At 36.2% G+C, this 26,839-nt stretch overlaps 1 protein-coding gene across 1 annotated transcript; it reads right to left on the bottom strand.

The window, feature by feature from the left end:
* Positions 1–802: 802 nt before the first annotated feature.
* Positions 803–25,901, bottom strand: LOC147396839 (Tubulin binding cofactor C domain-containing protein). The gene is made up of 9 exons (XM_086452088.1): positions 25,325–25,901; positions 24,699–24,839; positions 11,451–11,831; positions 6,692–6,796; positions 3,630–3,770; positions 3,230–3,433; positions 2,889–2,981; positions 2,595–2,706; positions 803–1,280 (listed from the first exon to the last, which is right to left on the bottom strand). Exons 1-9 carry the CDS (start codon positions 25,799–25,801, stop codon positions 1,237–1,239), a joined length of 1,698 nt encoding a protein of 565 aa, XP_086308214.1. The 5' UTR covers positions 25,802–25,901; the 3' UTR covers positions 803–1,236.
* Positions 25,902–26,839: the final 938 nt, after the last annotated feature.

Here is a 26,839-nt window from a genome sequence, read left to right as displayed (position 1 = left end):
ATAAAATGAAGAGTTTTTTAAACGTGTAAAAAAAAAAAAAGATGCTTGGGTCCTTAAAAAATTATTTAACACATATAATGCACCTTTTCATCTTGTCGTCAACTAATTTTTCTTATAATCACTCTTAGATTCTTGTTTTGTTTTTTCTTAATGTCACTGATGCAAGTTTCTCATGTTTAACAAATAAAACAATCTACATATATCTTTTTACAATAATGATTTTCGAACTAGAAAGTCTTCACTTGACCAATACTTGACTGATGTGTCATGAACATGCAATCATAGATCTGTTTCCTCGGGATACACAAATATATATACCCAAAAACATGTCAATTTGTGCATCTCGAAAAAAAAAACAGATCTATGGTTATTTGTCCATAACACGTCAGCCAAGTATTGAGTTGAGTGAAGACTTCCTAGTTAGAATATCAGGACTCCATATCTTTTTAACATATTAAAAAAAAAAAAAAAAAGTTGTTGTACCAAACACTTGTAAACACCTAATCACTTAGGAGGACATGTCTAGGTAACACGGGTGGCTGGTTTTAGGTTTTGAATAGTTCATTCACTGGTTGATCCAATCCCAAAATGCAACGTATGTCCTCTAGCAATTGCCAAGAAAAATTGTAAGGTCTAGCAAGTAAAATCTCTCTCAAGTGTGGATTACTTTTTACAGTTAACCTTGACAAGTAATCATTTAAAAAATATAAAAATAAAAAAGAGGGTGCCCCATTCCCCTTTTATCGGATAAAGTTGCAGGTGGGGAGATTCGAAATCTTGACGAATAATTAGCATAAGATAATTTCCAACAATTGGGTCTCAACTATTGAAACTGAATATCAATTAAATCAACACTTCTATCTTCAGGAAGTTTCTTCTGAATTTAGTGCTACAAGAGTTAACTCCAGTACAAGCCTTACCAACACAAGGAGGGGAAAAAAAACAAAGGCATCAGATTCAAGAACCCCTGTTTGTTAGTTTTACAAGTGAACCTAACTTAATAAGAAGTACAGGACAGGAGGAAACATAGTCTTCATAGCCATGTGTGCACTAGGCCTAATATATGGATATGAATATCACTCACTGCACATGCATATATGATTGATGCTCTTCTTCCAACAGTTGTAAAAATAGGGAGAGAAACAAATGAAGGTAAAAGGACGAGATGAAAAACCGGAAAGCTTAGTTTACAAACTCTTGAAGAGCTTGAACATGTAGTAATAACATCCTTCAACATCAGTCACCTTGTAGGCAGTAAAGCTGACGGATATTCCCGGAAGCTGCAACAAAAGAAAAAAAAAATCAGTTAGTCAATATGAACTGATCCAGATTCACATGAGTTTAGGACTAGTCTAGTGCCGATCTTGAGTTGGATCAAATGATATGCTTAAGCTCAGCTGATCCCTTAAACCACTCATGATTTGAGTCTTTGAGGAATCCAATCTTAGTTTTCTATACAAGCTATCATAACTTTTATGTAATCAAGAACTAAGACTAGGCTAGTCAAAGCCTCATCATGGAAGGGAGAATGAATTTTCACCTCATCATATATGCAGGTAACACTTCTCTCTCTCTCTCTCTCTCTCTCTCTCTCTCTCTCTCTCTCTCTCTCTCTCTCTCTACATATATATATATAGTCGGGTTCAAGAGCCAATAACATAGCCAACATGTTTTTTCCTATGTGGGCTAGAAGTTTTGGAATGGGCTGATTTTTTTGATAGGATGATCTCTATGGTGGGGAGATCATCCTCACAAAAAATCAGCAATTCTGAAACTTCTTTTTTTTTTTTTTTGAGAAGTAACACATTCTGAACTTCTAATCTTGGACAGTTAATTTTTACCGATAATTTGTAAACCATTTCTTTTTTTTTTTTGATAAATATAAATTATATTAATGAAGAAAAGAAGGGGAGGCTGAGGTAGCCCCCAAACAACAAGATAAGAAAAACAAGGAAAACAGAAGAAAGAAAGCAAAAATAGACGTCCGGCGGGGTGCTACGAGTCACAAATGGTACCCCAATTAAATACAAAATCTTGGAAACACACTTCCTCAATTTTTTATGGGACTAAAAGTTTCAGAATGGGCTAATTTTTTGTGAGGATGATCTCCTCACCATAGGAAAAAAAGCATGGGTTTTTTTGTTGGGTATATATATATATATATATATATATATGTATATGCAGATAACATATGCCAAGCAATATTACAAGACTGGATTAGTGATATCATCAATAAATGCCCATTTCTTAAATACACCAAGTGATCACTCCATGGTTGTAATACTATTATGCAAGAGTAAAATCGTGGCAATCAAAGCCCTAGCTCAATTCAATGGATAATTGTGGTTTAATCCACCAAATAATCATGATTTCATGTTACCATTGGAGTAATACGAAACCTAGATGACGTTACAAGCTAGAAAGGGATGTGCCGTTTGTATCACAAGAAATATAGTACAGTTGTATAATATTTTGTGATAATAAGGTCAAGAGACGCTCAAATAAAACATATCCCTAATATGAACAAATTGTCATGATGTGGGACCGGTAACATTAGATACAAGGCAAAAATATTTAAGGGAAACAAATATTACCGTATAGCCAGTCCTTGAAGTGTACATGTAGGGCACATGATAATTCCCGCTTTCGGTTCTCTTCAAGTTGCACATCCCGCAAGGCTTGCTTAATCTCCCCTAAACTCTGTTCCTGAGAAAGAATTATTGTAGACAATATTTAAGCACAAAAGAAGCATTAGAACTACATCAAATCAAACTAACACAAAAACAAATAGTGAATCATTGTGAAATATGAAACGAGAACATGCAAAGCTCTACACAAGTAACAAAACATAACAGCTAGCAATAATCCGTGGGGTTTTGTTAACATACATTTTTCTGCTGTGATGCTATGTAAACCTCGGGCAATACAAATGGGTTTTCTTTTGTTGACTGTGGTAATTCACCTCCAAACCAGTTAGGGATCTGTGCATCATCAACAAAAAGAGAGCACATGTCAAAACGATTAGACAATTTAAGATATTTAATCAAGATCCAAGTAGACTTCACAATTCAGTAGGGATCATATGTAATTAATTATGCATGATGTTTAGCTAAGATTAGTTGACACTTGAAGGAGAAACAATGTGTGACCAAAGAAGAAAATGGTTGCATACTATCATACATAACACCTAAAATATAGTTGAATACTTCCTTGCCATAAAGATGCATACCAAAAAATTTGTGAACTGATCAGGGTCAAGGCACGTAGCTGACTCAGCCTGAACATCAGAAACCCCTGCAGGATGAGATAATGAATCGTGTGGATCAACCATACCCAGCACTAGAGGTTCATTCCATCTATTGATAGTGGCATCAACACCAACTTGAGTCATGTGTTCCTCCAACTGTGAATAGAATGTGTTGTATGGTGCCACCTGGTGCAAGAATCAACATAACTTGTCAACAATTTACAGATTGTGAGGTTAGAAAACAGATTATGTGACCTCTATCCAAGAGGTCCAATAACTGTTTCAAAACAAGACTCAGACTAATAGTGATTGTGGAACTCAGAAAAACATTTAGCTTAAGGACGATATTTAGCATGAATGGGAAGCTAACAAGAACACTCACCTGCAATTTATGATTATCGCCAAGTATAAGTGGTCGCTGGTTTACTCCTAAGAAAAACACACACTCACGACAGTTGGCAATACAGATGCGATTGGTTGCGGTAATCACTTGCACTCTTTCACAGTGCTCAATTCGTACAGCCTGCAAAAGACAAGAAATCCCCCAGGGCAGTCAGATCCAATATTCATCCTATTATCATTAAATGAATGGCATCATCTAAAATATGATGACATGTATAATACATCATGCTCTCTAATTAAAAGGGCATATGTAGTAATCATTAACACCAGTGACCAGTTAGCAATCAACAAGGCATCTTAAGAATGTCTAGATAAACTATTCACAGCTGCAGGACATGATTAAGAATGTCCAAAGAAACATTGGATAATACAAATCCACTGTGCAAGTTAAAATAAAGTAGTTCTATTCAGTTTTAAGTGCTGAGAAACTATAAAAAAATATGAAAATCTACAGAAAAACAGAGTGATTAAAAGCTTCTCACCACATAATGGATGATAACTACAGAGGTGAGTAAAGTTACACCCCTGCCGCACTGAAGTTGAAATTAACAATGTGTACAAGTTTCAAAAAGGCAAGAGGATGAAGATTTTGTGGGTTACAACAACAGAAGTAGAATCCACTACCAATAAAAACTAGACTTGAAAGCTGTGCAATTAAAGCATATTCTGAGGATGGGCAAAGTAATGTATAAGCAAGAGGCTATTAAAATTGAGGTAATATTTTCGTTCAAAATACAACATGAAATCATAATAAAACTATTGCCAAATGGTTTGTTCAAAGAGACTGACACAAACAAATCAGATAAAGGGAAAATTTTATAACATAACACTAATACGAGTTTCCCTTAATGGAGCCAAAAGTTTAAGAAACATTACAAATGAAATGAGTGGAGAAGAAATAAGCTTTTGGTTGCTTCCGATGCAGATGATACAATGCAATAATTTTTTTGGATGCATCAAAGATGCACCATGTTAAAGAAATTATCAACTTAAGGATGTAATTAGGCAAGATTTCAACACAAGCATTGCAACAAAACTAAAAATTAATCATTTTTCTTATTAAAAAAGTGTGCCATATAGGTCCTGCTTGGAACACTGTAAATTTACAATGTCTTGCATTTGTAGTTGTACAGGCTTCACATCATAAATAAGATTCTTGAAATTATTTAATGTGAGCCCGCACAATTGACCCAAAACATTACATTTGCTTTTGTAACCCAAAATATGGGTGCGGGTGCAAGTTAATTGCAAACTTCTGATCTATATCCAAACTTCCCTTCCACCCCCACAACCTATTCTCTCGTAACCCCTTCATTCTACTTTCTCCCCTCTATTCTCATTGAAACTCCATGTTTCCCTATCCCCGCTGCAACTCCGCAGGTTGGGTGAAGGGTTCCAAGGTCTCCACAAAGCTCACCATATGCTGCCTGTTGTGTGATTTGGATCCCCTCTAATAGGGATCAATCACAGCCCTTTCAAGTTTACAAGAGTTGTAATAAGAATTTGAATAATCAAAAGCCCAAAACTTGATTTTGTGAGATGATAACAAAGTGGATCATACATGGGAGCTTTTTTCGTTTTTGGAGAATCCACATGGACAGTCTAGGTATTGCAAATAATAGTGGGCATTTGTATTAGTTGGGAGATCTCGCTATTATTTTTTTTCTTTTTGTAGGCATTAGGGGTAGTTTAGTAATTTCAATATTTACAGGACAGCAAGTAGGGTTGTATACAGCACTATATAAGACCTATTGTGTAATTTTTTTAGGAGATATGGTGAATAAAAAAAACTGCTGCTTGCTATTTCTCTTTCAGATGTATGAAGCTTCAAGTGATCCTAGGAGTTGTTCCTAGGATAATATTGGTGTGATACCAATAGATTTACTCTGCTTTCCCCACCATTATTCTTCTTCTCAAACCCTAAATTTTTCACAAGTTCACATATTCCTTCTCCAACATACCAAAATTCTAGGAACATATTCTTATAGCCACTTTTTCTTTTTAAACCAAAAAATACATATTTCTGATTTCCTTTAAAATTATAACCTCTTTCTTGAAGCCCTTTAGTATTTTTGTTATCCCTAATCTTTGGAAACCCTAACCCTTATCCAAATACAAACTCGATTCAGCTGTTATGTAATGAATAGACTAAAGAGCATCCCCACGCATGCCATGAATGGAAGAAAGAAAATATTAACAAACAGAAGCACCTGGTCAAATCAGAATTATTTCAGACTTTCAATTGGCACTGCCCGAACTGCATTGCCATACTCCAATAATTGAAATCAAAACAATGTTATCGAATAGACACGTGACCACAGGGATACGGAATAACCATTATAAAGGTGAGAAGAAACCCCCTATTCTGTAAGTGGTTATTCCATGTATGTTATCCTTGACATTTACAGGATTTGATTGGCCCTGTAGAGTTTTGTAACTTTGTCAATTAGAAGAAATATAATTATGAGAATTGAAAATTTTCAAGTGTCAGGAAGTGGCTCTCTGTCATCAAGATAAGAAATTGAACTATTTTAGTGTTGAGTGTATATTTTCCTCCACTCTCGGGGATATCAAACCCCAGTTAAGCCCTGTGACCATCTTATATTCATTGTTCTCCTCTCTCCAAAAAAATGGTCTTTTGGAGTAGTTGGTTTGTTAACATGGTATCAAAGCGCTAGGTTCGTAGAGGTCGCGGATTGGATTCTTTCCACCCTTATGGATGAGGGGGAGTGTTGAGTGTATATTTTCCTCCATTCTCAGATGTATCATACCCAGTTAAGCCCCTGACCCCTCTTATATTCATAGTTCTCCCCTCTCCAACAGATCGGTCTTTTGGAGTAGTTGGTTGGTTAACATTTAGTACTAGAAGTGGGAGAGGGTGAGAGATTCTAGAGCACCAACAGTGTGCTGAGTATAAGATTAGGGACCACTTGGTACTCAATATGTTTAAAAACATTTGAAAAATATTAATCTAGAACAATCAAGAAGCCATAAAAATATTCAGAAGTCAACATCAGAAATTTCTTATATCTTCATACATACCTTGCCAATGGCTCCAAGAACTATAGTTGCATCAGAACATCCATAAACAGTGGCGTATCTTAAAGGAGCTAATATGTAAATAACTGAGTCATGGCAATTTAGAACCTGAAAGAAAAAATTGACACAGAATATGTATGAATCCGCATAAGCTTCAATTATCTAAATATACAATTTTCAAGCTGCACATGTACTAATTAAATTGTGAATAAAATCTAGAAAGACAAGCAAAAGGCACCAATTGGACAACATAGCACAATTATTTTTAGTGCAATGGTTCAAGGTAGAGGATCATAACCTTGAAAGCATGTCTCAAGCAATGTTGTTAAATAGCATATGTGACCATGAGCGATCAGACATGTTGTTCGCATATGCGATTTAGCACATCGTATATGTGGTGGCATATGCTGCAAAAAAAAATATTGACCATTGGACATTATGCCATCGCAAACAAAAATATGCCATCGCAAATTTGTCAGATAGCATATTTTTGGATATGCGATTTTTGTTTTGGAAATAGCATATGTGCTTGCATATTCGCATATGCGACCGCAATTGACAACACTGGTCTCAAGTTTAAAAATAAAAAGTTTGATTGAAGGATTTGGTGTTGATTTTTTTTATTTTTATAAGTGGCGTTGAAATTTTCTTTGTTGAAAACAAAGTTAATTTAACTGGAGGCTCATTATTTATTTGATTTAAATTCCGGCAACACAAATCTTGATGCATGATTGGCTCCTATGTATTATACACGATTAGAAAGATAGCAAATGGCAATAAGTATTATTAGTTTTTGTGCAAATGAATCATATGAGTTGACCACATGTACTTCTCTTTAGAGAGTTCCTGCAAATGAATGATGCGCCCTCAACTCTCATCACCACTAATACTCCTAAATGCCAATTCACTCTCTCCCAATGTGTTGGGGAATGAGTTGTACTCAAGCACCTCAGAACCCAAGGACTTGACCTCTGTATATATGCATGGATTGTAGCTTTCCCAAACAACCTACTATTTTGGTCACAAGACAATAAGCTTCAAATAACTAAACATACAATTTCTATGCTGCACATCTACAAATAAAGTTGTGAATAAAATCTCTGAACTCAAGCAAAGGCACACAAAAATATTGACCAGCAAAAAAAAGGCACCAATTAGACGATATAGCACAATTATCTTTTGTGCAATGTTCCAAGGTAGAGAGGCTCATAATCTTGAAAACCTGTCTCAAGATATAAAAAAAATCAAGTTCCATTGGATTTTGTGTTGAAATCTCTCTTTGTTGATAAACAAAAGTTATTTTAACACAAAAGACGATGGTGCACGCTCAGATCCTCATGAGCCTCATGGTGTTGAATGGAGGCTCATTATTTTATTTGATTTAAATTCCAACAACACAACTCTCGATGCCTATTTGGTTCATATGTATTATACATTATCAGAAGAGATAATAGTGATAAGCATTCTAAAAGTTCAGGCAAATAAATCACATGAGTTGACTGCATTTTTTTATAAATAAAATGATTTTATTAAAGGAGGATGAGATAGCCTCAAAAAGAAAACAGCAAACAAAAATTATCCATCCCTTTACATACCAAATCCAATCTAAATATAAAGTTCTCAAAAAAAGGACCTTTGAACTCTCAAAACTATTTACACACAGAGATAAAGCCTAAAATAATATAAATACTTCCCGGGATGTGTTTTCCTTCCCTTCGTAGATTCTTTCGTTCCTTTACTTCCATAAACCCCAAAGGGACCAAATTTCCACTAAATCCCTCCTCTGCCAGATGGAGACGAGGACTTTCAACTTTGGAATTATTGGAAGACCGGGTGAGGACGATAAGAGATTTAAAACAAAGATAGGAGGTAAGACCAAACATTGTTAGCAAAACTACAATGAATGAGAAGATGGTCAACAGATTCCCTGCTCAACTTACACATGAAACAAAAGTCAACAAAGGCAATGTCCTAAGTCTGAGGTGATCAAAGTTGAGAAGTTCACCAAGAGCTGCAGCCCACACAATAAAGGATAATTTGGACAAGTTCTTAAGAATACATATTGCGGACGCAGGAAAACAAGGCCCACTATCTCCATCAAGATGAGAATAAAAGGGCTTCGTAGAGAAACTGCCATCCCGACCACATGCCCACACCTTACAATCTTCACTTCATGAGAAATACTGATAAGAGAGACAACTTCCTGAATCTTCCAATCATTAAAGCATCTCTTGAGACCTAAAGCCAAAGACGAATCTTCTCCATTTAGAATTATGCATTCTTTTTTTCATGACATCAAGTATAGTCCTGGGAATAGCTCATGAAGAGGAGCATTTTGCACCATTTGTCCTCCCAGAATCGAACTTTGCTCCCTCATAAAATGTTGACTACATATTGATGAGAACATCAAGTTTCAGTTTCAAGATTTTGAATTTTCAAGACCAAAGACACTATTTACAAAACATCAGAAAGATCCCACAATGGGTAGATGCATTTGGACTGATTTTAGGGAGCATAGCACCGATTGGATTGTTATTTAGTGGGTTGTGTAGCCCATTAATGGGTTGGACAAATTTAAGAGATATAAGAACCTATTAGAATCATAATAGTTATTTTATTTTATGTTTTCATCTTAGCCATAGATTCGATTTGGTGGTTGAGATTAGTCCAAGAATTTAAAAAACTCCATATAAACCTTTTTTTTTTCAGTTATATTTGATTAGAGAATTAATAAGATTTTATAGATTTTTAGTTCTCAAGAGATTGATGTGAAGTCATCCTTCTTGGTGTGATTCCAAGGATTGAAAATAATACTATTGTTTATCGAGAATACTAAAATCACACCCTAGTGCAAAACTTTGAATATACACTTTTACTTAACCAATAGGGATTGTTGGAACTCCTCACAATAGTTAATACAATCCTTCAAGCCTAAAACCTTTTTCTTGAAACCCTTGATTGAGTTCAAGAAAATCCTACTTAGTATTGGTTTGAGACCCTAGGCTAGTCGGAAGTTATATCTTCCTTGATCCCCCAATTTAATATTTGGGAGTAGCCCTACAGGATTAAAACTTAGCCTAGAATCATCTTTTAATTACTTATTGGCACTTTCTTACTACTTTTGTAGCAGATTTAAATAATTTTATCTAATTTATTTTTCTTGATTATTCATTTTTTTTTTCCCTCAAATTCATCATTCTGGGTTAGGCGTAACATATACTTACTCTTTAGAGAGGTCCTACAAATGAATGATGCACTCTCAACTCTTGTCCCACTTACCAAAATCCCAATTAGTCTCTTCCAAAGTTGGGGAATGAGTTGTACTCAAGCATCTCAAAACCCAAGGAATTGATCTTTGCATGTTCTCAAGACGAATATATGCATGGATTGTAGCCTTCCCAAACAACCTACTATGTCATCTTTTTCGATGTATATTGGGCATCAAGACACTTTATGTAAGAATGAATACAACTACATCAAAAATTCATATCCGAAGTTGATACCAAATAAATATTTTCCTTTCATGCAACAGGGTGTGCCCACCCCCTTTGAAAGTACGACTAATTCTTGTGGATATGCCCTGCCACCACAAATAAGAGTATTGGGTAAAGTTGCGGATGAGGAGAGTCGATCTCCACCAACCAAAATCACTTATATAGGGTCGGGTTCAAGAAACAAAATTCTAGACAAAGTGTTTTGTCCTATATGGGCTAAAAGTTTCGGAATGGGCTGATTTTTAGTGACAATGGTCTCTATGGTGAGGGGATCATCCTCACAAAAAAAACAGCCCATTCTGAAATTTCTAGCCCCAGTTTACAAGTTGAAGAATCGTGGACCATCAATTTTTACTCTTAGTTTGTAACCACTTTTCATAAAGTTAGAAGTTTCATAATGGGCTGATTTTTTGTGAGGATGATCCCCTCACCATAATGATCATCCTCACAAGAAATCAGTCCATTCTGAAACTTTTTTGCCATATAGGACAAAAGTTCGTTTAGAATTTTGTCTACCGAACGCTGTCCATATATATATAATCCAACATCACATATGATATAAAATCTATAACTAGCCACAAGTTATAATGACTTAGCATGCCATAATAAAGCCATAAAGTCATACATCCATCAACCACAAAACACAAAATATCATAATCCAGAAAACCGAAGAAAGGAGAAGTATCATTGCAGGTGCATCAAGAAACTACTGTAAAATGCAGTAAAATCCGAGTATCCAACAATCCAGCTTAATGGAGTAAATCATTTGTCTTCTAAGTGTCAGATCTCTCCCAGAAAATTGCTATGGTTTAACACATAAAGCTCCTTCCGAATGCAGATTAGCTAAACTAAAACAACTACTTCTAGAAGACTAGGTGTGAAGAAGACTATCAACAAGGTACAACCAGTAAAAAACAGCAGGTAAAAAAAACTAGTGCAAACTACTGATAAGAACTTATAAATGATAAAAGAATATGGATCATGGTTTTGCTAAACATGATAAATTACTAACGATGTTGGGGATCAGACCACGGTTTAAATATCGTATCGATTGAATGTTTCGGTTAATGAAAAAACTGATATGATATGGGCCAATACAAACATTCCCGAAACATTCAATGTTTCGGGGTCAATGTTTCGTAGCGGTCTTGACCAATACCGATACATTCCGATATTTTAAACCATGGATCAGCCAAGCCAATCAGAGTTCACAAATTTAAGTAAATGTGTTGTACACTAAGATCATCAGTAAATGATATAAACCTCACCTTCACTGAAGAACCTTTAAGATCAGATGCTTTCTTAACAATTGAAGTTTTTGAGATCCCCTCCACAAAACTCACACTCCTAGCCCCACTTGACACTTTGTATGAGCTTGTGCAGGCATCAGCCATACAGATATCCTGATCAGTGACACTGGACGGACCATTTTCTTTTGAAGAAACTCTTTCAGCAGTATGTTCTAAAGCGGACACTATATTCTGCAGAATCCAATCATGAACTTGTGTTGCAGGAACATGGACGGCAGGCATGTCAGGATCTGAATTTGCGAAAAAAGGAGCAGCCTGGCTCAATGGAATTCCATTTGACCCCTTTTCTCCGAACTGGATAAGGAACTCAAGGTGCTCAAACCTCTCCAAGGTTAAAACCTGCACATAAAAGTATAGCAAAACAGACATCTCTCATCAAAGAATAAAACATAGACACAAAGTTAAGATGGACACTTGGGAAAAGAAATTGGATAGTCAATGCCACATACATCTTTTTGACCAACTAAACAAAGCATGTAAATATTTTCCAAGTGAAGATGGCATAAAAAAAAAAAAGGAAAAGGGGGGGGGAAGGAGTCTCAAGCGAGTGAATTGACATAATAAATGAGATAAATACATGAACCATTTGAGGTGAGCAAGGTAATTCTCAGTTATAGGATATTTAATTAGAAATCAGCCATGAGTCCATACCTTTTTGCACTAATTACAAATAGTTTAATTACTCGTATTCAAAATGAGGCCCTTGGTATATGTTATTTGCAGATGCTATTAACCACTAGAGAGGGGGTAGTGCAACACTAGAACTACAAAAGCATACGTTAGATATTAACAGTTTTAAGGTGAGTGGGACCAAGACAAAATACATGTAGTACAACCTGCATAAGGATATTTGGACGTATCACACATTGGTTAAGACCATGGTCAAGAAATAATCTTGCTATTTAGGTTCAAGTAACCATAAAGATGGAAAGATTTGAGATGATACGAGCCATAGAATAGTGCTAGGTGGCTAAAAACGAACACACTTTGATAAGGACATCATTGGAGCATGGACGCATGAAGGGTCCATTGGGCAACACATCTAGTTTTACTTGGTTTTTATGTGGTACTAGTTATTAGGCCAATGTTTGTTGGCCAGATTTTTTTTATTTTTTTATTAGTATATGAGCCAGTTCCAAGTTATGTTTTGATTTTATTATTGGGCCTATTGTCAGGCTGTACAGCCCACTATGAGCTGGTCGGCCAGAACTTTATTTTATTAGTTGCTTGTTTATTAATTGCTTCAAGTTAATAGTAATTTAGGTAGATTGCTTCTTTTAAGTTGTTAAAGAGTTACTTTTTTTATTGGGTGGGCCCACGTCTTTACTTAAATGTAAGTGGAACTCACATGCTTTTATAATACAAATAGAGAAGAGGAGGGGACGAACTAATACAAGTTCGACCCTCTCTCTCCTCTTCTCTCTTCCTCTCCTTGCTTCTTCTCTCATTTTTGTCTTGGGATTGATTCTTGGTCTCTAACTTGGGATCAGAGCATCTCTGCTCTTAAATGAATCCATTCCTCCTCGTCTTCCTATTTTTCTTCTTCTCTTTTTCATTCGGGTTCTTAACCCTAAGGCCTTTGTACAAAGCATGACTTAGGAGTCTTCGTTTGCAGTTTTTTTATACCTAGATGTGTATCTAGGGTGTAGTTTCTGATTTGGTTATGATTTGTCGATGATTGTGAAGTCCATATTGCAGTTTTGAAGCCCAAAATTCAGCTTTTTAGAATAAATCTGTGAATAGTATTCCGTGAACAATGTCGTGTGAACATTGCTATGAATAGTATTTTATACACACACAAAAAAGGATTTTAATCCCTAGTTGTGCTTCAAGAGAACCCCTAGATGTGTATATAGGGCCTTATTGGTGGTTGTGACTTGTTGCAGTTATTTTTTCTTTGGGCTACATGATCAGTTTTGAGAGCTTTAAAGACAGATTTTCTGTGCCCAGTGGTGTTTAGGTCAATTCTTAGGGGTTTTTATTTTCTCAAAAATCGCAACTTGGGTTTGTCATCTACCATTGCCACCTCTCATAGGTGTTTTCTACTCCTTTGTTACTACTTTGACGGTGTTTTTGCTCTCCGATGTGTTACAGTATGTTTTTTGTCAAATCTCCTCTCTCCAACTTTTGGTAAAAGTGTTGCTTTTTTCTCTATCAGATTTCTGCGCATTTATTTTGTGGATTATTGGTGCTGGTTGTTCTCGATTGGCAGGTAGTTTCTCAACTTGTCTTTTAATATACATCGATGATTGCTCCCATAGATGCTCAAGTTCTCATGGGTGGTAATCGTGGTGGTGATGGTAGCTCTGGCCCTAGTACTGATAAATCCAGTTGGAAGTGCAACTATTGTGGAAAGACTAGGCATAGAGAGGATTACTCTCTGATTATGCTCACCAATCATCTGTTGATATGCCTTTAGCCTCTATTCCTCAACCTTTTTCTCTCAAGACCATGGTTATAGATTTTGCATCTCAGGACAACATTAATGCTCTACTCAGTCAGATCCTCCAGAAGTTGTCAGGTCTAACCTCTCCTTAATTTGCTCCCACCACAACCATGGCCAATACAAGTAAATCTGCTTGTGTAGCGACTCAATCCCCTTCATCTTGGGTTCTTGATTCTAGAGCTAGTGTTCATATGTCTCGTATCACCTCAATCTTTTTCTAATTTTCACTCCTCTAAATCCCATAGTCTTAGCTAATGATTCTTCTTGACCGATGCTTGGAACTGGTAATCTTCTTAACCTGAGTTTCCATTTAATCTTCTTTTTGTGAGTCAACTAACAAAATCACTGCATTGTTCTATAACCTTTTCTCCTACCTATTTTGTTTTTCAAGATTTCAGCACAAAGAAGGAGGTAATTGGTTAGGGGCATGAGCATAATAAGTTGTGTTTTCTAGACCGTGATGAGTCAATTCCTGCATTGAGTATTGCAGTCTCTCCTCTACAATCATGGTTTTAAATCTCGATTGGATGTCTCGTAACGTTCATGAACAAGCGTATCGGCCGAGTCATCCCGATTGACAACGAGACCATGTGAATTTGCCTTTCAAAAATCCTTAAAAAAAAATATTTTTCATAGCTGCAGTTAACTAAACCTGAAGAAAAGGAGGGGATTTTCCTTTTTAGAAATCCATCTTCAAGAGAAGGGGGTTTTGCCAAAAACAAAAAAAAAAAATAGAGAAAACCTTGAGTTTTAGGGTTTCTTCCAATTTTGAAGAAATGAAGTTATTGTTTATGTACAAAGAGCTACAGTACCTTCTTTTTGCAGAGTTGCCTAGATTTTTTCTGATCTATTTATGCGAAATCTTAGACGAGATATCATGTACATCTCACAAGACACTGTGATGTTTGTATCACACCGAATTTCCGTATCGTTCAGCAACGAGACGGAGATGACTCGCCCGAGTCATCTCAATCTCGAACGAGATTTAAAACCATGTCTACATTAGCATTATCGCTTGTGTCATCCGTCATTGCAGAAGTTGCGCCAAGTTGTTCCCATGTTGAGTCCTATTTCAATTTTGGAATGTAAAGCTTGTCAGTTAGGCAAGCACTACCGTATTAGTTTCCCCCCAAAATTTAAAGAGTCGTCAGTTGAGTCCTTTTGATATAGTCTATTCAGACATTTGGGGTCCTGCAAGGATAAAGATTACTTCTCATTTTTCTAATTTTGTCATTTTTGTGGACAATTATTCTCAAATGATTGGCAATTTTTAATGAAGAATTGTTCTGGACTACCCAAAATCTCTCTAGCATTTTATAATGAAATATTTGTTCAGTTTGAATGACATGTTAAAATTTTCCATTCTGACAATGCCCTTGAGTATACCCAAAACTATATGTTTGATTTCTGTAGACATGGTAGTATCCATCAGACTACTTGCCCACACACTTCCCAACAAAATGAAATTGTTAAACGTAAGCTTTATCCTCTTTTGAATGTCACTCGCACCTTATTGTTTAACATGTACATTCTCAAATCTTATTGAGCAATTGCAGTTCTTACTACTTATTACCTTATTAATCGGGTTCTTACACCAATATTGGATAATTCGACTCCTTTTTCCTTGTTATATCTAATGTCAAACCCATTCCTATTGTTCCGCATGTCTTTAGGTGTGTTTCTTTCGTCCACATTCTTGAGACTGGTATTGATAAGTTGTCTCCTTGTGTTGTTAAGTGTCTTCTTGGGTTACTATAGAACTCATTAGGGATATTGTTGATTTGATCTTGTAGGACGTCTGTATTATACTAGTGTTGATGTTACTTGTTTTAATCCTACTCCCTTCTCTATTTCGGGTTGACAGTTTGATTATGATCTCGTCTCTTCTCGTCAAGGGGAGTTAATTTTGCTTACAGTTCCTCTTCCAATGTCTTCTCCTCCACATTTGTAGGTTGATCAACGCTCTCAACATCACCCAATTGTATCATATGGTCCAACCGCAACCAAACCATCACCTGACTCTCCTAAGGACCTTCCTGCACTATCACTCGACTCTCCTGAAGACCTCTCACCTCCTCTCACAGCTCTCCCTCATCCTTTACGCTACCTATTGCAGTGCTTGTAGGTTTATCAATGCTCTCAGCATCGCCCAATTGTATCACATGGTCCAACCGCAACCACACCATCACATGACTCTCCTAAGGACCTTCCTGCACCATTACCTGACTCTCCTGAGGACCTCTCACAACTCTACCTCATCCTCTACACTACTTATTGCAATGCAGAAAAGTATTCATTCTTGCAGTAAACATATTATATTAAATTTTGTGTCTTTCAATCGCCATTCAACTATTTTTCGCTCATTTGCATTGTTGTTGTTCATTGTTTTTGTCCGCGATTCTTTTCGCCAGGCTCTGACTTCTTGTGGATGGAAAATTATTATGGATGACAAGATGCATGCACTTATCAAAATCATATATGGGAACTCACTCATATTCCTTCTAGGAAAACCATTATTGGATGTCGTTAGGTGTACACAGTGAAATATCAACCGGATGGATTTGTTGATCAACTTAAGGCTCGATTGATGCCTAAAAGGTACATTCAAACTTATTGTATGGATTATTATAAGACTTTTTCACTTGTTGCTCAACTCAACTCCTTTAGAATTCTTTTGTCTGTCGCAATAAGTTTTAACAGGTCACTATACCAACTAGACATCAAAATTGCATTTCTTCATGGCGATTTATAGGAAGAAGTGTATGTAGATCCGCCTTCAGGCTATGTTGTTGAAGGGAAAGAATATATGGTGTGTAGATTGAAGAAAGTGTTGTATGGGCTGAAGCAATCGCTTGGTTTAACAAATTTAGCTCTGTGGTGCTTTGCTATGGATTTCAGCATTCTACCTTTGATCATTCTATATTAACTTGGCATTCCACCTCAGGTACTATTATTCTTAGTCTATGTGGATGACATCATTGTCACTGGCAATGACTATGGATATTTCTCAGTTGAAGACTCATTTGGGTATTCAATTCCACACAAAGGACTTAGGCATATTTCATTACTTCCTTGGGAATGAGGTTGTCCGTTCCAAAGAAGGTCTCACTCTGTGTTAATGCAAATACGTGTTGGAATGATTATTTGAGACAGGCACTATGGGATTTCGTCCAATTGATATTCCCATGGATACTTTTGTCAAGCTTGATGTTGAACAGGGAGAAGTTTTTTATGACACTGGAAGGTACAAATCGTTGGTTGGAAAGCTCATCTATCTTACAGTTACTCGTCGTAGCATTACTTATGTTGTGGGAGTGGTTAATCAGTTTATGCATGCCTCTCAACAACCTCATTGGGAAGTTATCTATCGTATTCTGTACTATCTCAAAGACGCTCCTGAAAAAAGTCTCTTGTACATTCCTTGCTCTTCCTTGACTATTTCTAAATACTCTGATATCGACTAGGTTGTGAGCTGTTCGGATCACCGATCCACCTCTGGTTATTACACATTTGTGGGTGGAAATCTTGTTACTTCGCGTAGTAAGAAGCAAAACGTGGTGGTTCGCTTTGGTGTTGAAGTTGAGTATCGTACAATGGCTCACACGACTTCTAAGATGTTGTGGGTTCATTCTCTTCTTTGAGACATGGGTGTTGATGCTCCATTACCTATGCAGATGTATTGTCACAACCAAACAACCATCTTTATCCCTAACAACTTATATTTCATAAGCGCACAAAACACAAGTTGATTGTCACTTTGTTTAAGATTTACTCATGCATAAACAAATTGTCACACCCGATGCGAAATCTAGTGATCAGCTGATTTTCTTACTAAGCATTTATCTAGTGTACTTTTTTCTTCTTTTTATTCAAAGTCAGGCATCTATGAGATGTATGCTCTAGGTTGAGGAGCGTTAGAATAATTTTTTTTATTGGGTGGGCCCACGTCTTTACCTAAGTGTAAGTGGGCCACACTTGCTTTTATAATATAAATAGAGAAGATGAGGAGGGGGCGAACTAATTCAAGTCCGTCCCTCTCTCTCCTTTCCTTGTTTTTTCTCACATTTTTCTCTTGTGAATTGATTCTTGGTCTGTAACTTAAGTCATTAAAGATAGGAGCCTTTATAAACATGAGGTTATATTTCTATCAGTTAGACAATGAATAAAGAATTTCCAAGTTTTCTCTAAATCATCAATTTAAAGAAGTTTGGAGACTCGTTGCCTAAACAAGTTGATAATAATGATATCAGAGAAATGATAGAAGCATAATGACAACAAGCACGACTCATTGTATCACAAAAGACAACCATTTGGAGTAACATATGAAAATTGAATACCGCTCTACACGTTCATTTTGAATATTGTGATGTTGCTTCTCAACTACATTCAATAAGTTTACAAAAATGGAGAAGATAGAAATAATGAATATTTCAGTATTTTTCTCTATTGCATTTTTTCAATAATAGAAAGTTTATCACAATATAGTATTAAACTATTAATAGATTAGTTCCCACATCTTCCATTTCCTTCACACATGTTCAACTTAAGTGATTCCTATTTCTTCTGTGCAAAAGAAAACTATACAATGAAGTGCCTACTTAGCTAAGTGGTAAGACGTGTGGAGTGTTTTTCTCACGTCCTAGGTTCAAACCCCCATGAACCCAACTTTATTTGCTAACCACTAACCTTATACCTATAAAAAAAACACTATAAGATAAGATAATAGGGAAAAGTATCTTTTTTTTGTCGGTAAGCTAGAGGATTAAGGCCTCCACCCTTCATTCAAATCAAAAGAATGTAATTACAATACAAGTCTTCTTGCAAAATCGCATCCAATTCTCTAGGAACATTTAACAGGCATAAAAATATCAACTTTTGCTGAGAAGTCACCCCTTTCCAAGTCAAGAAATCAGCTGCTCTATTTGCTTCTCTCCACTAGAAATCGATTTTGCAATTAGTAAATGACTAACGAGCCTCCAATTCTTCCGAACTAGAAAAACATACTTCCAAAAGGCAACTACCACCCCATTTATACTCTCGACCACATAGAAGAATCTGATGTAACTTCCACTTTCATTAAACCTTCTAAGTCCAAAAAGTTTAATGCCTCCAATATATTGCTTGTAGTTCAACCACAAAAATATCAGTCTCCTGGAGAAACCCACAAGCTGCAAATGTACAAGCTCCATGATAATCCCTTCCTATGAATCCTATTCCAACTCCACTAGCAAAAACCGACCCATCTGTATTATTTTTAGATATCCTTCCTTAGGTGTAGCCACAAAAAAAAAAATTTGGTTTAAAGATGGGGGGGAATAGCTTCATACCTACAATCCCAACATTGCAAACCTCCATCTCAAGTTGAGACGGCCTCCCTTTTATTTTAACATTATTGAACATAGATTTAATATCCTCCACAACCTATTTGAATATCTCGACCTTGTGCCTTTTCTTATCATCAAACACACGAGCATTACGCTCCCTCCATGTATTATAAATACATGAGGAACATGCAGCACATAGCATTTTAAGTAGCAAAACACTTGGTAAAGGTTTGTGAGCAAGATAATCTGCTTCTACCCTAGCAGATCCAATTCGATTATTTGCAATACCAAATTCCTTCAGCACTTTTTTCCATAGCCAACAGGAAAAAGAAGAGCATCCAAAAAATATGTGATCATTATTTTCATAATCCACCCAACCCAACACAACACACATTTGGAAATCATACACATACCTCTAGCGCTATTCCATCACCGCCAACCATGCAATGAACGAATGACAAGGGAAATTCTTAGCTGCATACAACTTTAAACCAATTCACTTCTTCATACCTGATATGTGATGAATCCCATGCAGATTTGAGAGTAAATTCACCTGTTGGATTCAACGTCCAAACAATATGATACCTTTCTAAAGGTGTAGGGCATGGATGCCTCTCAATAATTCTAGAGGGGCTCTGGAGGTTAAGGCAAACAAATCAGGCGTTACTAGGGAAGTGGTTGTGGAAATTTGGTTTAGAAAATGGGGGGCTTTGGAGGAAGATTATTAAGGGAAAGTATGGGGAGAAGCTTAAGGGCTGAAGTAGTACGTTAAGTAGGAGACCCTACGGTTGTGGGGTGTGGAAAGGTATTCAAAAGGTAGCTCCTCTTTTTGAAAAATTCATTAAGTTCGTAGTGGGAAGAGGTGATAAGATTCGTTTTTGGGACGATTGATGGTGTAGCGATTCCCTCTTTAAGTTATTTTCCCCGAGCTCTATGCCATGTCAACAAAAAAAATAATGTCGGTCTCTTCATTTCTGTTGTCTTGGGACTTTGGATTCAAATAAACTTCAACGATTGGGAGATCCCAACGATTTCATCCCTTATTGAGCTTTTACCTTCTTTTGCCTCTCCTACTTTGTTGGAGGATTCTTGGACTTGGATTGGTAATTCGAACGAAATCTTCAACGTTTAATCTTTTTACGATCTCCTTAGTGTTGACGAGGGCCTTGTCGTTCCGGTCTCTTTGATATGGCCCTTGGGTGTTCCTTTAAAAGTTGGTTTCTTCTTGTGGTTGCAACTTTGGAAGCTTCTTAACTGCAATCACCTTTAAAGCGAAGGGTATGATTTTAGCGGAGTTTTGCCACCTGTGTAATTCTAATGATGAGTCAGTTAATCATCTTCTTATTCATTGTGGGGTGGCTCATCTAGTTTGGTCTCATTTCCTCTTTTTGTTCAATCTTTCTTAGTGGGCCCCTCCCTATGTTCTTGCTATTCTTGAGGGGTGGAGGTCCATAGACTTAAATGGTAAGAAGAGGATTCTTTGGAATTTTGTTCCTGGTGCTATTTGTTGGGGCTTGTGGAAAGAAAGAAACAGGCGCATCTTTGAAGGGAAGAACCATTCATTACAAGATATCATCTTTAGCATTGTAGGTTTGTTGTTCTTGTTGTTCTATTGGTGCAAGCAGTTTCTTGAGTTTAGGGGGCTAAGATTTGAAGATTTTTTTTTTAGGTGGGAGTTGATTTGTAGGGAGTGATTGTGGTTGGTTGAGGTGGGTTTGGTTTGTTTTTTTTTCTTATGTTTTCTTTGTGTTTTTCCTTTGCGGACTTCTTGTCCTCTTCTTCAATAAAATTTTGGTTATCAAAAAAGGACTAATACTAGCAACTTCTAACATTCTCTCATTCACAAGCCAAGGCAAATTCCAGCCATTACTTGCTGCAATATCAGACACAACAGCCCCCATATAACTCCAAAAATAATTCACAGTACTTGCACCAAACCTTGAAATTAGAGTTCCAACTTCAAGCCATGGATCACTCTATAAAGATAAAGACAAACCATCCCCAATGATTATTCTAATATGCTTTACTGCATCATCTCAAGCACTTAAAATTCCACACCAAGCCCAAGTTGAATTTTGAGGAGCATTACAAGGCCAAAAATTGGCATTGCCAACATAGCTTACCCTTACCCAAAAGTGAGTTATTCTTTACAACTTTTCACACGAGTTTCAACATACAAACCTTATTTCAATCAGCCACTCCTCTTATTCCAAGACCTCCCTCTTCTAAGGGGCAACAAATCTTAGTCCACCTAACCAACAAAGAACCACCCCAAAGAAATTTGGATAACAATGACTCAATTTTAAGAATAGTGTTCTTAGGGAGATGAAAAACACTAACTCCAGAACAAATGAATAAAACGTGAAGAATATTTAATGAGTTCTACCCTACCCACGTAGGATAACAAATGAGATTTCCACCCCTCCAACATTGCTTGAATACGATCCAACAATGGCTGACAAAGAGATGAAGATAATCATGAAGAAGACAAATGAAATCCCAAATACCTAATAAGACCACCTTCCTTGAAGGGAAGATTTCTTATAATAGAATCATTGGCAACGCAATAAGAACTAAAAAATAATTTACTTTTATCAATATTGGCTTGCAACCTAACTTTTTTTGAAAACTCCACCAAAAGGTTATGAATGGATGTGGCTGAATATGAACTACACTATGAAAAAAGTAAAATCCCATCAACAAAAATCAAATGAGAAACTGGATCAACCCCTAGCCTTTAGGGAACAACGATCTCATGATAATGAACTCTTTCTTCAAGCAAACAAGATGATGCGTCCATCACAATGGTAAACAAATAAGGGGATAGAGGGTCCCGTTGCCTAAGACCACAACTACTTGAAAAGAACCCATGATTCGACCCATTGATAATAACTGAGAATTTTGGAGAAGATACGCATTCCGTAATCCAAATCACCCAAGTTTGATCACACCCCAACTGAAAAAGCATAGGCTATAAAAAAATCCCGCTTAACTTTATCATAAGTTTCATACATATCAATTTTAGCACAAAAGGCTGGTTATGAAGATTTGAGATGAAAATTATGAACCAGTTCATGAATTAGAAGAATATAATCAGAAATCTGACGACCTCTAAAGAAGATTGATTGATTTGGACTAATCACTCTTGGAAGACAAACAACTAATCTATTGGCCAAAACTTAGCATAAAAATTTGCACCCGACTCCTTTAATATTAGGGCAATCAATGTGGCAATAATTTCCTTTAAAAACTTCCTGTGCTTAAAGAAATTCTCAATGCCTTCATACAGGTCAGGCCCTACCAAATCCCAAAAATGCCAAAAGAACTCCGCACAAAAGCCATCTGGCCTCAGAGTTTTATTTCTAGGGAATTTGAACAAGACATCTTTTATCTATTCCCTTGAAACAGGATTCAAGAAAAAGTGAGATTGCTCGACACAAAGCTTAGATTTGAAAGGAATACCATGGCATTGATCTGAGGAGCTTACCAAAAATATGCTAGAAAAATAGTCCACAAATGCAAGGCCGGTCTTCTCCTCATCTCTGATCACCTCTCCAAAGTCTGAGATTATCTCATGAACACCATTCCTCGCCATATTAGAATTACTTGAAGCATAGAAGAACTATGTGTTCCGATCCCTTCAGCTAGCCATTGAACTCTGGATTTCAGCCGAACAAAAGACTCTTCAATACTAATCGCTGAATTTAACACTGCAATTGCTACTTTTTTTTCATGCAATGCCAAAATATCATACAAAGGCTTATTTTGGATACGGTTCTAGATATCAAGAGATTGCATTCGCTTCACTTTATATTGGACTCTTCCAAATCTGTTCTTGTTCCTTTTGGCATTTCTTAACTTGGCAACCAATCTGAACATTGGATTCCCTTCAACTTGCACAACCTAGCATTAACAACAATCAATTTAAAATCAGGATGTGAAAGCCACATTGAAAAGTATTTGAAAGACGGTTTCTTTGCCAATATCTCATTCTTCAATTTTAGACAAATTGGATCATGCTCAGACACCCCAGGATTTAAATACCTCAAAACAACATTAGAGAATTGATTTATCCAAAGATAATTTGATAGAACCTGCCGTTCTATTGCTCTAAGAAAGGCCAAGATCCGGAGAAAAAACATCCATCAAACCACAATTATTGATACAATCATTCAACTCATCCATTCCTTTGATCAGAGCAGGATTACCACCTACTTTCTCCTCCCTAAACCTGACAACGTTAAATCCCCCCTTACTGACCAAGAAGAATTTATAGAAGCTAACAAAACATGATCCGGATACTCACAATCGGTATCAACCTCTGTACATAATCTAGCAAAGAACAACCTGGATCTCTTCGTCGAGAGTTCATTTGAATGAAGAGGAATACCAATTACACTCCCAATCTTCCCTAATGTTTCTAGATCCCAAAACTACAATGGAAGTTGCAATAGACGAACCCAAATCGGAATTTAAAATACAGCATCCCTATCCAGTTCCGAATATGGATTCCACCTTCAAAGAATTAATGGGCGTCATCCAATCATCCAAATTGCTGAATTTAAGACTGATTCACAATCTTCAGACTAATTAAAGTTAAACAAGAAAAAGGCTTTATCCATAGAAATTATATCAACACTTCCCTTAAGCTTCCACATTCAATGGACTAAAGCTTTCAGAACCATATGGTAAGGTCTTTTACCAAGAAGATAGCCTACAAGAGCATTATCCCACCTTCCCGCCTCACGTTGATCACTTTCCTCAGGAATGTACTTCCTCTGTTGGAAGGAAATGAACTAAGATTTTGACAGATGGACTCATCTCCTCCCTTAAAAAGGTTTTTCCAAGAAAAACCAGATGATGAAGCTTCCATCCCTCAGAAGTGGTTGGTATAAAAAAAACTAAGAGAACAAGATAAAAGAACCCATAAAAGTGAAACTTCCATCAAGAAATATACGGTGGGCAATTGCAAGAAGATTGTTTACCTTCCTCCTAGAGTTGGGAGGATGCTCAAAGCTTCCAATGTATAGATTCACTTTCAAAGAAGTGTCTTACTCTAGATCCTCAGAGCTTCTCTCTCTACAACCCCTTCCTTCTCAAAGCCCTCATTGTTGGTTCTTCACACAAGTATCTATGTACACCAAGCATCGCTAATGCATCGACTAGATCATTGGTGCATCAATTTATGTCTTTCTACTAAACCTCCATTCCCAAAGAAAAGAGCCAAGAAAAATAAAATAAAAACCATGAGATTAATAAAGTTGTAATTACAACTTGTCTTAATAATGTTTAGTTGTTCACTAGCTCTTTTTTCTTCTTCTTTTTTTTTTGTGGATGGATAAATCAAATTTAATAACAAAAAATGTGTAACGAAAATCATGTTAGGCAAAGCGATGCACTCAAAAGAAAAGAAAAAGTAACAGTAATTCTACCAACCAGAGATTCTTCATCCTCGCCTTCTACAGATTCCGCCAAAAGAGAAAGTATGTTAGCCAGGTGCTTCTGCAAATAGGATAACTGATGGGTCTCTTCATCAACCTGTGATGGCATAAACCGACGGCTGTTGCTGCGAACAAGCTGCAAGTCAATAGAACATGAAAAAATTACATAAGTTCAACTCAACAAACATGAAAATGGTTCGCATCTTGTATCTAAATATGGATGAAGATTATGACCAAACACAATATAATTCCAAATTAGAACAAAATCTACTTGCAGTGTCAAATTAATTTGAAGTTCATGATTTGCTTGGCAAAGTAAAACATTTACAGGATCCAAAAGTTACCAGAAAAAAGAAATTAGGAAAATTCATTCCTAAATATATAGAACTTATTTTTTTGGGATCTTTGATTGCAAAAAACCAAATACAAAAATGCGAGATTTATAAATGCATAATTAAACAATAATTTTAAAGCTTTAATTGCAAATCTCCGAAAGTAACCAATGTTATAGTTCTGCCTATCAAACCAAATTCCAAATTAGCACGATGTCCATTCTCGGATCAACTATTTCCAAACTAAACTTGAAAAAAAAACGAAATAAAATAGAATCACGATCATTACTTGTAATGGCGAGAGAGCAGAAAGGTATCCATCGAAGGCGGATGTTGAAGGCCAGACATCGGCAACAGCAGCCGAATCCTTGTGGGTTTTTGGAAGAATCTTTCTATACGATTGGATGTACAGAAATAGAATCAGATCATAAACATCTGCACCAATCGAATCGATCTCATCGGGTTTCTTAGCCGCAACAATCGGATCTGAATCGGATGGAAGAACAGATGCGAGCGTGTCAAGGACGAGACGAGAATTGTCGATCGAGATCTGAAAGACTTCTGATATGGTGTTGGCATCGATTCGAAGAGAAGATGATCGTTGAACAAGCTTGTCTTTGAGAGGAGCTAGGGTTGCCGTTCCATCTGAGAATATGAGTTTGGAGATTGGGATGAGACCGTACTCGAATGGCTCTCTTCTCGCTCGAAGATATATTGGATCTTTATTTGCAGAAGATGAGGTTGATGGCTCGACTTCTTCGTTCATGGCTGCTAGAGACAAAGAGAGATCTTCTTTGTGCAAATGTGTTCCGACTTTCGAGTGAGAGAGAGAGAGAGAAGAGAGGGATCTTATGATTTTGGATTAATTAGTTAAATTGTTATTTGGGATTTTATTAGTTATTAAATTATAGGTAATTTAGACATACCTCTCATGATTTTGGTAAATATTTCGACAAACTCCTGTCCCTATATTTTAAAATGACTAAAATACCCCTTATCTTCAACCTGTTATCAAACGGTTCTCGTGTTTTTTTTAGAAAAATTACTTAAATATTAAATACACTCTAAATCTTTCTTTCTTTGTTTCTTTCTTTAATGCCCCCTTTCCCGATCAATTTGAGTTGTTGATCTTGATGATTCACAATAGTCAATTTGGACAATTTGACATATTGATCTTCATGATTCATATTGAAACGTTGAGATTGTAACAAGTTCGATCTTACAATCTCAACAATTGGAACATTGATCTCGATGATTCAAGTTCGAACATCGAGATTCATGATTTATAATTTTTTATCTCGATGGTTGTAAAAGGTAATCTCGACAATTAGAATAAAATCGATCTCAATGATTTGAATTATCGATCTCACCAATTGAAAAGGGTTCAGAGTAGAGGTGTCAATGGATCGATTCCAATCCGAATTCTAAGGTTTTTAGAACCACAACCATCATATGTTTTTAATTTCATTCAAAATTTAAAATTAGTGGAATCGGAATCACCAAAAATTAAATGTATCCATCAATTTTGATCCTTAATAAGTGGATAAGATAAAAAAAAAATCTCGAGTGATGATAGTATTCTATTTTTATATATATGCAAGTTTCTTTTTTATCATGAAATATGAAAAAATATGAGTTATAAATTAATGCAAAAAAGAAAATTCTTCTAAAAATACAATACATCATCAATAAAATCATTAATGGTATAATTACAAATCCTTATAGTAAATATTCAAGTTTTAATTTTTTCCCATAAATTAAAATCAAACTTTTTTTAAAGTAATAAACTCATAAAAAGGATGGA

The sequence above is a fragment of the Akebia trifoliata genome, chromosome 8 (assembly GCF_017979445.1).
Source record: "Akebia trifoliata isolate Shusen 1 chromosome 8, ASM1797944v1, whole genome shotgun sequence".
NCBI classification, from domain to species: domain Eukaryota; kingdom Viridiplantae; phylum Streptophyta; class Magnoliopsida; order Ranunculales; family Lardizabalaceae; genus Akebia; species Akebia trifoliata.
Note: the sequence above shows the minus strand (reverse complement) of the source record. Positions and strands in the feature narration are given on the sequence as shown.